The sequence below is a fragment of the Stomoxys calcitrans genome, chromosome 2, assembly GCF_963082655.1.
Source record: "Stomoxys calcitrans chromosome 2, idStoCalc2.1, whole genome shotgun sequence".
NCBI lineage: Eukaryota > Metazoa > Arthropoda > Insecta > Diptera > Muscidae > Stomoxys > Stomoxys calcitrans.
In genome coordinates, this window is record NC_081553.1 from 3,471,912 (window position 1) to 3,484,870 (window position 12,959).

The 12,959-nt window shown below is 31.7% G+C and overlaps 2 protein-coding genes across 7 annotated transcripts in view; one reads left to right on the forward strand and one right to left on the reverse strand.

Moving 5' to 3' along the window:
* LOC106083762 (fasciclin-1) overlaps window positions 1-10,154 on the forward strand; it is a 108,680-nt gene extending 98,526 nt beyond the window's left edge. Inside the window, exon 17 of one of the 3 annotated variants that reach the window (XM_059362003.1) lies at window positions 1,074-10,154. In XM_059362003.1, coding sequence (XP_059217986.1) covers window positions 1,074-1,108 — 35 coding nt within the window. In that variant the 3' untranslated portion in view covers window positions 1,109-10,154. The remainder of the gene's footprint in view (window positions 1-1,073) is intronic. The other 2 variants (XM_059362005.1, XM_059362004.1) reach the window with 2 other exon arrangements.
* The window catches only part of LOC106083760 (uncharacterized), a 175,151-nt gene that overhangs the window by 81,402 nt on the left and 80,790 nt on the right, over window positions 1-12,959 (reverse strand). The gene's annotated exons all lie outside the window — the stretch shown is intronic.

Genomic DNA, 12,959 nt, shown 5'->3' on the forward strand with positions numbered 1-12,959 from the left:
TTGCACATGACATAGAGACAACACTTTATAACATAAACAACCTTTGTAAGCAATAGGTGTGACATTTTTTTTTTTAATCCTTTTTAATTGTGAATTTTTGTAGTTATAATAAACACCAACCTTTGAGAAAAAAATAGTATTTACCAAAAAACAACAAAGTCACACACACACACACACACTTCCCTAGTTCAGTATTTGTGTTCAACATTAAAAACATAACAAAACGAGAAACAAAACAAAAACTGTACAGTAATTCAAAAACTCCTTTCAGAACTATTTCGCCAAAAGAAATGTTTTAACTCAAACAGAAAAAAAGAACCTTGATAAAAGATACTGCCGTTTTATGTAAACTTAAAAACCCCTCCTTAAACATTGCAACTTTGATAGAGAAAACCCAAAAAAAAAAAAGTAATTTTTCTATTTCGCTGCATTTTGGTTTTTTGGTTGTTAAGAAGGAATCATGATAATCATGTATTGAAGCAATCCACTCAACACAAAAGTAAAAACAAATCATAATGTTTTATTTAGCAAACCATAAGTATTTCATTCATTTAGAGAGTATTTAATGGAATGTGGAATGCAAAAACTTCATTTTGTTACTTTGGTTGGCAAAGCCGCCATAAGCCGCCCCAACAAGGATTTGCCCAAATATCTATCATGAAGCAGCCATGAGCCACTTTACATTATAGACTCATTACTCTCTCACTGCCATGCTGTTACTCTGCATCTTATTTCAATGTCAAGGCCCATTATTTGCCATTCATATTGTAATAGAAATCATTTGTCATACTTTAGAATGGAATTTCTGGAAACTCTACCATTGCAATAGTTGTTTGTAAGTAGGTAAATTCTCACACAAACACACACACACTTAAGTTCTTGTGTTACCATAGAAACATCACCCATTCGTTTGGCACTTCCCACTCTCAGCTATTTCTGTTCGTTCCATAACATCACCCGATTCGCCAATGAGACCAGCATTTTACCTGTAGCTGCGTTTTTAGCTTCTGTTCTATGAAAAGGCGAAAACCTACTTTAACGCATTCCCATCATTCATAATTCTTTTCTTTTAGATATATATTCTCAACAATATACTGCAATTGACTAAAGTAAATCATTATATTATTATTTTATAGGTTAGACATTTTAAAGAAAACCAAACCAAACCAAACCAAAAAGTAAATAAAAATATCTCTCTCTGTCTCTACCCCTCCCCAAAAAAACCAATCAAACCAAACCAAAACCAAATCTATCAATTGATATCGAAATACTGCGAACCACACTTGTCACAAAAAAAAAAAAAATAACAACCATGGAACATAAATGTTTTAAAGTAAATTGCTAAATAATTACCTACATACATGCATATACAATATCTATTTAGAGAAAAAATTTATGTGTAAGTATTATTATTAATATTATTATATAGAAATGTGTATAGGGAAATGTGCCAAAGAATGGTTGTGCGTCCCAATTCACAGTGAGAATCGGAACTTTAACTAACTTGTGGGCAGCTTAAATGGTTGACGGAATGTTCGTTTGCAATTCTTTTATTTTTCTCTTTTCGTTGTTCGCGAATTCTGTTTTAATTCTCCTTTCAGGGTCCATTTAGCGACACTTGTTAGAGGAGTGAATGTATAGTGTCTCCGCACTCCGTGCGAGTGCTTTGCCCTATCCCACCCACCGTCCACCAACATCGAATCGTTTTCCGTCTTGTCGATATATGTGAGGAGCTTCCTATGAGTTACGTTTGCAGACTCGGACATGAAGAATAAAAGTGCTCAATCTCAATTTAGTTCCCAGCAAGACTACTTTTTCAGTAATTATTGTGCGGCAATCCGGTGATTGGCAAGGACTCTCATTTGAGTTAGTTCTCCGAGATCTTATGCCGCAACAAACAATTTTTCTTCGTCTTATTTTCTGGGCGATGTCGAGCCAACGAGGGCTGAACCTCCTATAATCATATGTAAATGTGAATTTGAACAATGGTTCAAGCTTCGGGACCGCGTTCTTCGTAGCACATTTTTCCGCTTTCTCATTTGAAGATCTTTCTCAACTATTGCGAAATCAGAACAGAATACGCAGTCCAGATTGGCAGTTTCGGTTAGTGAAAATCACTTGGACAATTTAGTAAGCTGTAACCACAGGAACAGAAAAGGAGCACTTAGAGTTTAAAAAGTGAAACTCCATCGGCCTGTGCTGATATAAAAAATTTCCTATAAGCAAGAGGAATCAATTAAATTTAGAACTATTATACGTAATAGCAAACAATTTTATATTTAGAAGTTTGTTCTGGTATTCACTTTCACTTTTTCTCATCAAAATAAATTGTATTATCACTTAAAACAAAAAAACTTCTTTGGTTTTATAGAAGAAATCTCGTAATGAAAATTATGGAAATTTTGACACCTCATTCACTTGATAATAGAAAGTGTTTTATAAGACATCTTTCTCACATTGTTTTGGCGATTGGCAAACTAACTGACTTACCAACCCAGTTTAAGAAAGTAAACGCCCTGTTGGGCGTTTTGCAATTACCAGAGTCAATGCTTCTTATTGAGAAAATTCCATACCATTGCCTGCAAACTTTCAAAGTTGAAACAGTTTAAAATGCCCAATGAAAAATACGAAAGCAAACCATAGATTTCGTTGCCAAGAATGATGAACCGCTTGCTGATCATGACGTGACATGAAAAAATTAATTACCAGCCATTGTCCACAGCACACTTCCCTATCCTATCAGAGTATTTAATAATTGCCCCTTCCTTTAATTTATATCGTCAATTTGTTACCTTTAAAAAATAAACCCCCATTATTTGTAGTAGTTAAATAATAAATCCTTTGATCACCCTAATAATCAAGTAAGTGAAGTGAAACAGTCAAGATGTGTGTGTATATTTCTAATCTCTGTTATAAAAACAAAAATACTTTAAATAAAACAACAAGTCTTATAGAAAGTAAAGAGGACTATTATTAAACTTAGGATGGTAATTTAAAAGTAAATTAAAAAAAACACACACACCAGTTAACAGTTGCCACAGCAAAATGCATTCACGCCCACCAATATTTTCAAATAACAACAACAATATGTTTTCCCCAATCATATGTTTTCTTGTAGCTCAACACATGTTACCAAATATGGCTGGTTGCATTTCGATAAATGTTTGTCATCACACAGACCACTAAAATGTTGATTAGATGCGTTTTGTTCGAACGTTAAAACTCAACATAACTACATTCATTGAAAATGTTAGAGAATAATGACAAGCATTGACCATCATAAATTGAATTTCGTTGCACTGTTCTGGTGCAAATCATTGATTGTTGTGAAAGAAGTAGAAGAGAAAAATTCAAAATGTTTGTGAATATTGTGGTTCTTCTTCAATTAAAAAACAAAAGAAAAAACCACCAACAAAATTAATGCGCTTAATTTATTTAGTTCAGATGTCCATATTTTCTTTATTATCAGTGGGGACTTTCAGCTGTGATCGATTAACTTGCCAAGACCAAATGTGGCACTGGTGTATGACACGAAATCAGAATACTGGCTAAAATACACTATGCATAACAAATTGTAGTTTATTTGTATTATACGCATGAACACTTTACAGGCATTGGGGGTAGGCCAATTAGTAATATCGTCTTTATAATCTCATCTAATAGGCATATATATATATATAATAGGAAGTTTATTCAGTTAAAAACTTTACAAATTGCCTAACGATAAAATTTGTCATCCACATGGATAGTAATAGGTATGGCAACTTTTGTCAAGTAATGTCGATAATATTGTTTGCGCAGTCTGGTAACACGAGACATGTAAACAAACGCATACTAGAGCTGGCAAACTATCGATGGCGCTATCGATACTATCGATGGTTTTGTTAAAACGCATGGTACAATTAAGAGGCAGGGTCATTAGCACAACAACAAATTTCTGTGCCCAACGAAACTACATTGAGTGGCAAATGCCGTAAATTGAAATGTCAAAGTGGTTTTAGAAATAAACTCTGTTTCACAACTTATCTTCTTCAAATGTGTTTTATATTATTTGTATGTTCATCATTATAACACTGTTTTTTTGCTTATATGAGGAATATCGAATCAATTAAAACACATTTTAAAGATTTTAGAACAAAAAATCACAGCTGTGTTATCAAGCGTTTGTCATTTAGATTTACTGCAAAATCAAAACAAACCCTATATATGTACATCCTGGTTAAAACGTACCCTTTATTCTATAAAAAATTATTGGATTAACCAACAACTCCATGGTTCAGAAGCCAAACGTTAGTTTTTAAAATAGAAAGAAAAAATCTCCAAAATTTAAAGCAAATTACTTTCTAATCTCTTTTTTTTTTAAATAGTCCTGTAAACTGAGCTAAACTGAACAGTGTGGAGCAATTTTTGGGTCATGATCTTAGTTGTGGGAAACACCAACTTTGGCCTATAGCATTTGTTCAGAGGGTCAAGGACCAAAAGGGGTTAACAGTTCTCAGATCAGGCGTTTGTAAGGTGTTTTTAATATAATCTTGATCGAAGACGGGTCAACAAATCTCTCAAATATAGCTCGGGTATAGCTGGTTGGCTGGCTAATCAAAGATCGGCATACTCGAATTTCCTCTTTTTTTACGTGTTGAATTTGAAAATATGCATATCTCATTATATATTTTACCATTTTGTCAATAATATCGAAACTATCAAATGATCAAGATCAAGCGGATACAGGACAAGGAGAGAGTAACAGCGGTACTCACAAAATTTCTTTGTAGAACTCTCAAATAAACCTACATTAAAGCTAATTTAAGTTTGGCGTATATGGCTGTAAGCAGTTAGACAATTTGTATGTCAATATTACTCCTCATTATTTGTTGTTAAACAACAAAAATATGGGCAAAGACTAGACAGATTAAAATGTCTTCACGATTCTTTAACCCATATACAATTTTTGTATTGCGTATATCTCACCTAGAAGCGATAACAAATAACTGAAAAAGCAATAGATATCGATTTGTTGATTGTTGTAAAGTAGAGTTTATATGGCACATCATGATCGTACTCATCGTGTGTACGTGTTGATTACAACTTTTGTCCAAAACAGTACATCGATTTATTCTTTTCTTTGGTTTTATTTAATTTTTCATACTTTACTTCTCAATTCTTAACCTTATTTGTCACACTACGTGTTTTTCAATATCTGTCAATTAATGATTGCACATCTCTTTGTAAACGGTTATCGATAGACGTCATTCATCGAAAAAAATCAAATGATTTTGATTTCGATTTTTCAGCCATGACTGATGGTTATGTGTACATGTGACGAATACACCTTTGTTTTCACCAATACTATTACAATAAACATACATCAGATGTGGCACATAAACTCAGCATAAATTGGTTTACAGGGAAAAATCTTCAGCAATTAGTACCAATAATCTTTAAATGTGAATAAAATCCCTTGGAGATTAGATGAACAGAAACTTTTAGAAAGTTATATGCGTTATTTGAGGAAAGGTATTAGAGGTGGTCATTTTTATTCCTTTTAGTGATCGCTCCTTTGAATTCCGTTCCACAAAAAGAACTAGTTAAAATTCATATTTTGTACTTTGTTTTAAACAAGTATTAAGTGCTCGACGCACGTTCAACTCGAAACATGAATCGAAGCGCTATTTAGATTTGTTGACAATAAGAAAAAATAGCATGTGGATGCCACCACTTTTTTTATTTGTGCCACCACATTCATTTAATATGGTTGCCACAAATCACTTATTTTCCATTCACCAAAATCACAACGAACACAGTTGTTGCCCATTGAAAGAGTTGACGCTTTTATTAAGTTGTTGTATGAAACTGAAAGATATGGCATGTCAATCGGCTGGTGTACAACAGTTCCTTACTTAGATAAGTTCCAATTAACTAGTTCCATCAGAAACTACTCAACTCTAAAAGATGTGACTTTGATTAACTATTTGTCAACCAAAAAATGGATAACTGCCGCTGTGACGTTATCGTAACGTGTTTACTCTATAACATAAAGAGAACTAAAAAAAGAAGAATTACCATTTCTGATTGATACTTTTGAATCACGTGTTTCGTGCTTTCCTGTTATGCCTTCTATTTATTTAACAACTATAACATTCAATGACAATTCAAATTAAAATTCTATATTTCTGTTTATAAAAAAAATACAATCAAAAGAAACAACATAAATTGCATACACTTGTATAATCGGAAAAAATACCTTAAAAGCCTAGTGGTAGTTTGATTGAATAGCTCCTTCCGCTATATTATTTTGGAAGTACTGCTACAGTAACTGTATTCAAGCTTGAGAGTCCACACAAATATATGTATGAAAACATTAAATCAAAAAACACATGTAAATCGATGCTTAGTCACAAGACATAAAAGTAAAAGCATAAATTGAAATTCATGAATCCTGATATACCTACTTAATACCAGTATTGCTAAATAAAAAGCTTTAAAACGAAAACAGCAAACAACAAATAATTAATTTACAAACAAAACAAGGGGATAGAAATAAAAAAAAAAATTATAAATAAATAAAATCCAAACAAAAACAAACAAATTACACTTTAAATAAAACCACCATCTTTTATCTCCGCAGTCAGTAGTTACACGTTAAATAAAATCCCCCCTCAATAACAAAAAAAAAAATTAACAAATGAATTTAAAAGAATCATTGGTGAGAAACTAAAGTAGCTTAACACGATAATCTTAAGCCCAAAGAGGAGGAGTGAAAGTTTGAACAAAATATAAAAACTTAAAATTTTTTTCAAAAACCAAAAACGTAGATAGATTAACGTGTAACTAGTGCCTTACTTAAAGTTTAACTCAAATACCTAAAAGAGCATACAACCTACACAAAAGAAAAAATTAAAGCTAAAATTAAAAAAGGAAAATTTTTAAAAATATTACATTTATATTTATTTTTAAGCCGGCAGAAATTGGTAAGGAAGCATATAAAATTCGGTATGAGTGTGGTAACAGCTGATCTACATTACATCTACAATTAGTGAAGAAAGAAACACCCGTTTAATAAAGTTAATATGTTGTATCTCCAATTAGATAACATTAGTCGAAATTCTCCTACCGAAATATATATTTCATCTAAAGGTAGTAGCGTGGTTTGCATTTTCTAAATCTGCATTATTTCCTTTCCCGCGTAGTGCACGTATATAGGATTTCGGTAGTCTAAGCTTCCAATGTGTCTATCTTTCCTTTTTTTTATTTTTTCTGCAGAGCTACTTGCTTTGAAGAAAAATAAAATAATTAGTGACACCTATAAGCTTGACATTTGCTGCCGAATTGGCAGAGCAAAAAAAAGATTCTCTGTTATTTCAATACTTTTTGTTGTACTTCCAACTATATTTGCTAATAATTGTTGGAAACGAACATCCAACAAAATTCCCTTTTTTAAAATGTTGACGCTGGTTGAAAAACGGATCGGCCACGTTTTTAATGACTCAGTGAAATGAGAATGTTTTCACATATTTTTTTCCATATAGGATTTTCACTGTGAAAACTGAATACCCACCTTAAAATAAATATTACTACTACTGCTAATAAAGGCCTAAACAGAATAAGGGCGTTGAGGAGCGTCACGTTCACGCTCCGCAACTCTGTAAACAAATATTTAAAAAAGCAACTGGCAAATGTTAAACAATTTACTTCAGAGTCTCAACCCAACCAAAGAGTCAAAGTCATTAAAAAATCACTAGCGGCGAAACCAAATAAGAGACGCATAATATTGAGTCAAATTTGAGGACTGAAAGAGAAACAGCGACACTGGTGGTAAAGATGTTATTTAATTAATACAGTTCCAATACTTTTTAATAACTTCGAAGTACCCGAAAATTCATTTAAAATGCATTGTGATTTTATCACAATATTTTTGTAGATTTAACATACAAACATCTGCAATTTTGTAAACATGTTCATGTAAGGTTACCATAACCTTTTAGTAAAATTTTCTGAAAATTGTTGGCTAACGAATTTCCGTGAAAATGTGGCAACATTTTCAGTGTGAAATATGATGAGAAAAGAGAGCATTGAGAGCGACGCTGTCAAAATATAATAGATTCTATTTCAGCGTCATGACGCTAGAATCTGACTCTAGCCGCGGCGGTTTTTTTGCTTTCCCATATAAAATGCATGTAAAACAACTTGGCGCTGACTTTTGTCTCTTTAATTGGGTTTAAACTCTCACGAGTGGCAACACAAAGTGATGCTTGCTTTGAAGCCTCAAAGTTGTCAAATTTTCAACTATTCCGCGTCGCTTCTGTGCCAAGCTTTTAAAATATGTGCGTACAAACATTTGAGCTTAGCAGATTTTTTAAAAAAAGGAGGCAAAAAACTAGTGTTTATCGGCGTTTACAAGGTCCACAATGCGAGAGATTCACTAAATGGTTTAGTGAATGAAAGTGAAATTTAATTGCGAACATTTTTGTAGAATATTATGATCTGCCACAAAAAAGACGCCTTCAGCGAGTCCTTAATTGTTAATATGTTTAACACAATGACATTTTTAACATTTTTAAATCTACTGCATCCTCAAAATGCAGCAATTACAAGGAAACACGATATATACTTTCGAAACATTTGCTGTGTTTTAGCTTAGTCTTATCCAGTGCAATTCAGATGTCCTGAATAGAATACTGGTAGGTTATCGTTATCATGCGATAACAAATAAAAAGCAAAGACTAATTATGATTTGTACTATAAAGTACTACTACTACTGAAAATTTTGCTGATCTTAACGCCGGGATTTGAACCCAGGCGTTCGGCGTCATGGGCGGACATGCCAACCTCTGAGCCACTATAAAGTACTAAAATAAAGCACAGTAATTGTTGCAGGCGTCTGCTTATTTTACCATAACTTAAATAATCGACAGTTTTTCAATTTAGTGAAACGGATTTTTTTTAATATGTTTATGTAAATTTGACATAGAAAATGGCGTAGAAAAAAGCTGCTTTTCTCTCTATTTTTGCCACAATTAAAGGGAAATTCTTGTTATCGGCTGTTATCAGTTCTTCCGAGCGCATAACTGAAAAAACTGTTGTTAAGACTTCCAATTCATAGATATTTAAATTTTTTCCTACAATCTATTCCCAATAGAATGAGAAAAATTAAAATTTTCTTTGTTAAATTTCTCATCATGGAATTTTACCTCATTCCCATACGTCACTTTTGGTGTATTTCGAAGGAAATGAGGTACAAAAAAAAATAATAATAATTGCAATATTTATATATGTATGTCAATAAAAAAACAAAAAAAAAAAATACAATATATACGAGTATAGTACACATACATACGTCGCAACCAAAATACTTTGTTTCGTTCCAACAGTTATAATAAATGGTCTTATAATTATTACATAGTTCTTAATATTAATTGAAATTTAATAATAATTAAAAAATAAAACATCAAACAAAACAACAATAAACCAACAACTAAATATATTTATGGATTGCATCTATTAATTTAAGTATAAATAAAAGGAATATAAATAATAGTGAAAAAGAGGAAATAATAATACATATATGCATATACATATGTTAATACTATATACAAAACATAATAGTAACAGCGGACGAAGCAAAACAAAAGGAAAACAGATAAACAAAAACCTAAAAATGCTTAAAATCTTATTTTTCTGCAAACATTATTGAACAACAAATACAAAAAAAAAGAAATGGGAAATCATTTATTTTTCTATGCCGTATAAATAAACCACAACAACAACTAATTCATCTTAAGCAGAACAACAATAAAATTCTACAATAATTATACACATACATACATATATACAACACTCGTACACAGCTGCATACAACCAAATAAAAAACACCACAAAAAGAATACCTACCTACAGTAATTATAATCTATAACAAATATCAAGTGATAATATTATAAAAAACAACAACAACAAACAAAAATCAAATAATAGTTATACTTTACACACGAACAAACTTGAAAATGTATTTGTAAACTTGTAGGCAGGCCATCCACATGCAATACGACCGACGTACATACATACGTACTCCTCGTCGTTTCAACAAAATCAAATCAAGTCAAATGAAAAATGAATGTCACGCTTTAAAGCCAATAAAGAAAGATTTTTTAAAAACTCTATACTAGTAATTGTTTTTACTTTTGCCACATTTTGGGTTAGGTATTTGGATTTTAATAATCGGGCTTGCTCCAGCAGACAAATTCAGTAGAATCTTTCGAATGCTGTTTTTCGTTGTGTTCTCATTAACGTAAGATTTTACCGACTTCAAATCCGATCAGACATATGCTGGTGAGTTTAAATGTATAGGCATTCTTTTCATACACATTTCAGTACATACATATTTATATAGAAATACACAATATATTTTGCTACATATCATAGGAGTTCATTTGCGCTGTAGCCAGCCACTTAAATGCATTCATTTAAGTGAAATTTGATTTTGATTTCCAACTAATTAAGGGAGAAGGGTTAGTTAGTGGAGTGGGATGATGCCTAAAGCTGCTGAAAATGAGATGCAAAGAGTTGAAACTTCAGGCTTCACCCAAGAGTAAATTTTATTGTGCAGAATTGTAGAAACAAGTGGGCTAATATCTCTATGATACAAAACACGGAAAAAAATTATTCAGAGGTTCCAATGTACCAATTCTTTTTCGTAAGAATCCATGCAAAACGTAGAGTAGGATAGGTTGAAAAGTGGGTGCGGATATAAGTCCGCCACATGCCACTTTGGACATACACCTAAGCCAGTAATTGGATTTTTTTTCGCTCTTAACACTAAAAAAAATGTAAGCCAGGAATTCCGTGTTACTTACAACATCCCTAATTGTTGTCCATACCGCGCTTCTATGATTGTGCATGGCTGGTATTGTGTCCCCACCTAGGTGCCGGTGTCTGTGTCGATATGAATTTTTTGACTGAATATCGATTAATATTTTTCCGATGGATACTATCAGTTTTTTTGCAAAACTGAACAAAAATAAGCAATACGACACTGAATCTGTACTTTAAGACGCATTATGCCTATAGAGGGCGCAATTTTCATCCGATTGTCCAATGATTTCTCTCATGACTTCCAAATAACGTTATTAACCTTGTTTTTATTTGGTCTGTCCATTGGTATTGCTTCTATATAAATCGATCTCCTGATTTGTACTTCTCATTTTCGTTTGAAATATAGGTGATAGGAATTAAACGATAGTATCGACACTATTAAAACTATCTGTTTAATGTAAACCGACATTAAACTTTTTTGATATCTTTAGTAATTTTTCATTCAGTCCATTCAATCAAATATTAAAGTAAATTTTTTCATTTCATTTCATAATTTTCATTTTACTCTAACTTCATTTTGAATTTTTTTTATTTAGTTATGTATATCTATTTATCATTTTGTTTCTTTATTTGCCATCATTCCTTTTTATGATCTCAATCCTTATTTGCTATTGAATGACCCATATTTATATACAGCGGTCAAAAAAAGTATTCATCATTCAATGTTTTTTTTTTTAATAAGTCTACAAAAGACAATTGGAATAAAAACATATTAAACTAATGATGCAGTAGTGCTTGTGTGATATATATGTACACAATTTCATTGTTTTTAAAGAAAAAAATAGTATTTATTGGAACAAAAAGGGCCATTTTACAGCTGAACACAAAAAATTAAACAAAAAAAGTATTCATCATTGCAAAAAAACAAAAAAATAAATAACATAATTTAAAAAAATTAATACTATTTATTTATTATTTATTATTATTTTTTTATTTTATTTTGTTTTCTATCATCATTACATTCCAAACTTCTAATACATAGTATATATTAAATATAACAAAATAGAATATGTATTTATGACAATAACTTAGAAAGTTGTCTGTCAATAACCGATATTTAAAATTCTGTTAAATTAACTATAATTCTATAAAATAGTTGGTTTTTTTTTTTTTTTTTTTTTTTTTTTTTTTTCAAAATTGTTCTTGAATTATATTCTTTCTATATCTTAATGCCATTCGGACATAATTGTATAGCTTCTCCCATCCATCTTCCATATACCCATTTAAAATATTTATAAGTTCTCTTTCTTCTAAATATGTGCTTCCTAAAAACCTCACTCTAATTTCACATAATATTGGACATTTGGCAATGAAATGTTGCATATTCTCGACTTCACGTGTATTGCAGAGAGTACATAGCTTTGTTTCTTCATTTCCATGGTAGTTTCCATTTAAAGGGAGTACATCGGCTCTTGTTCTCATTAAAATAGAAATCTGATCCAAATTCCTACTATTGGCCATATACTCTATTCCAACCTCTGGATTCAGAAAACGGTAAAATCTGGTTTCGCTGGCATTTGCACTCCGTCTTTTTTGTCTATAGTTCTGTATTTTTAGCTTATTTGACATATCGTCCATTTCTCTTATCCATTCCTGCGTATTTATATCTATATTAGATGTTGAAATATTTACTTGATACGCCAAGGTTTCTATGGTCTTTGCCCAAAATATTCTTTTCTCCCATATTTTGGAGGACAGTATATGTGGTAATCTTCGGGTTTCATATTTAAATAACGTAGTTCCAACATAATCCAAGTGAAGCTTTAGAGTGTAGAAGTGATTGTCCTGTACATCTGTTTCTAATGATAAAATGTAGTTTGGCAGTGAATCTGGTTGCCTCAATACCCTTTTTAAGAAGTATCTCTGTAGCTTATCAACTTCATCGAACCATCCAAATCCCCACACTTGTGCCGCATAAGACTGTGTCGTTCTACATACGCTTTGAAAGATTTTCCATTTTGCTATTAGTGATATCTGTGGCTTATTTATAAGTTCCTTCCAGGTAGCATTTATGCACGTTTTCGATTTTATATTTCTGGCCTCGACATGTTTTGTGAAGGTCATTTTTGGTGTTAATGTGACCCCTAAATAAA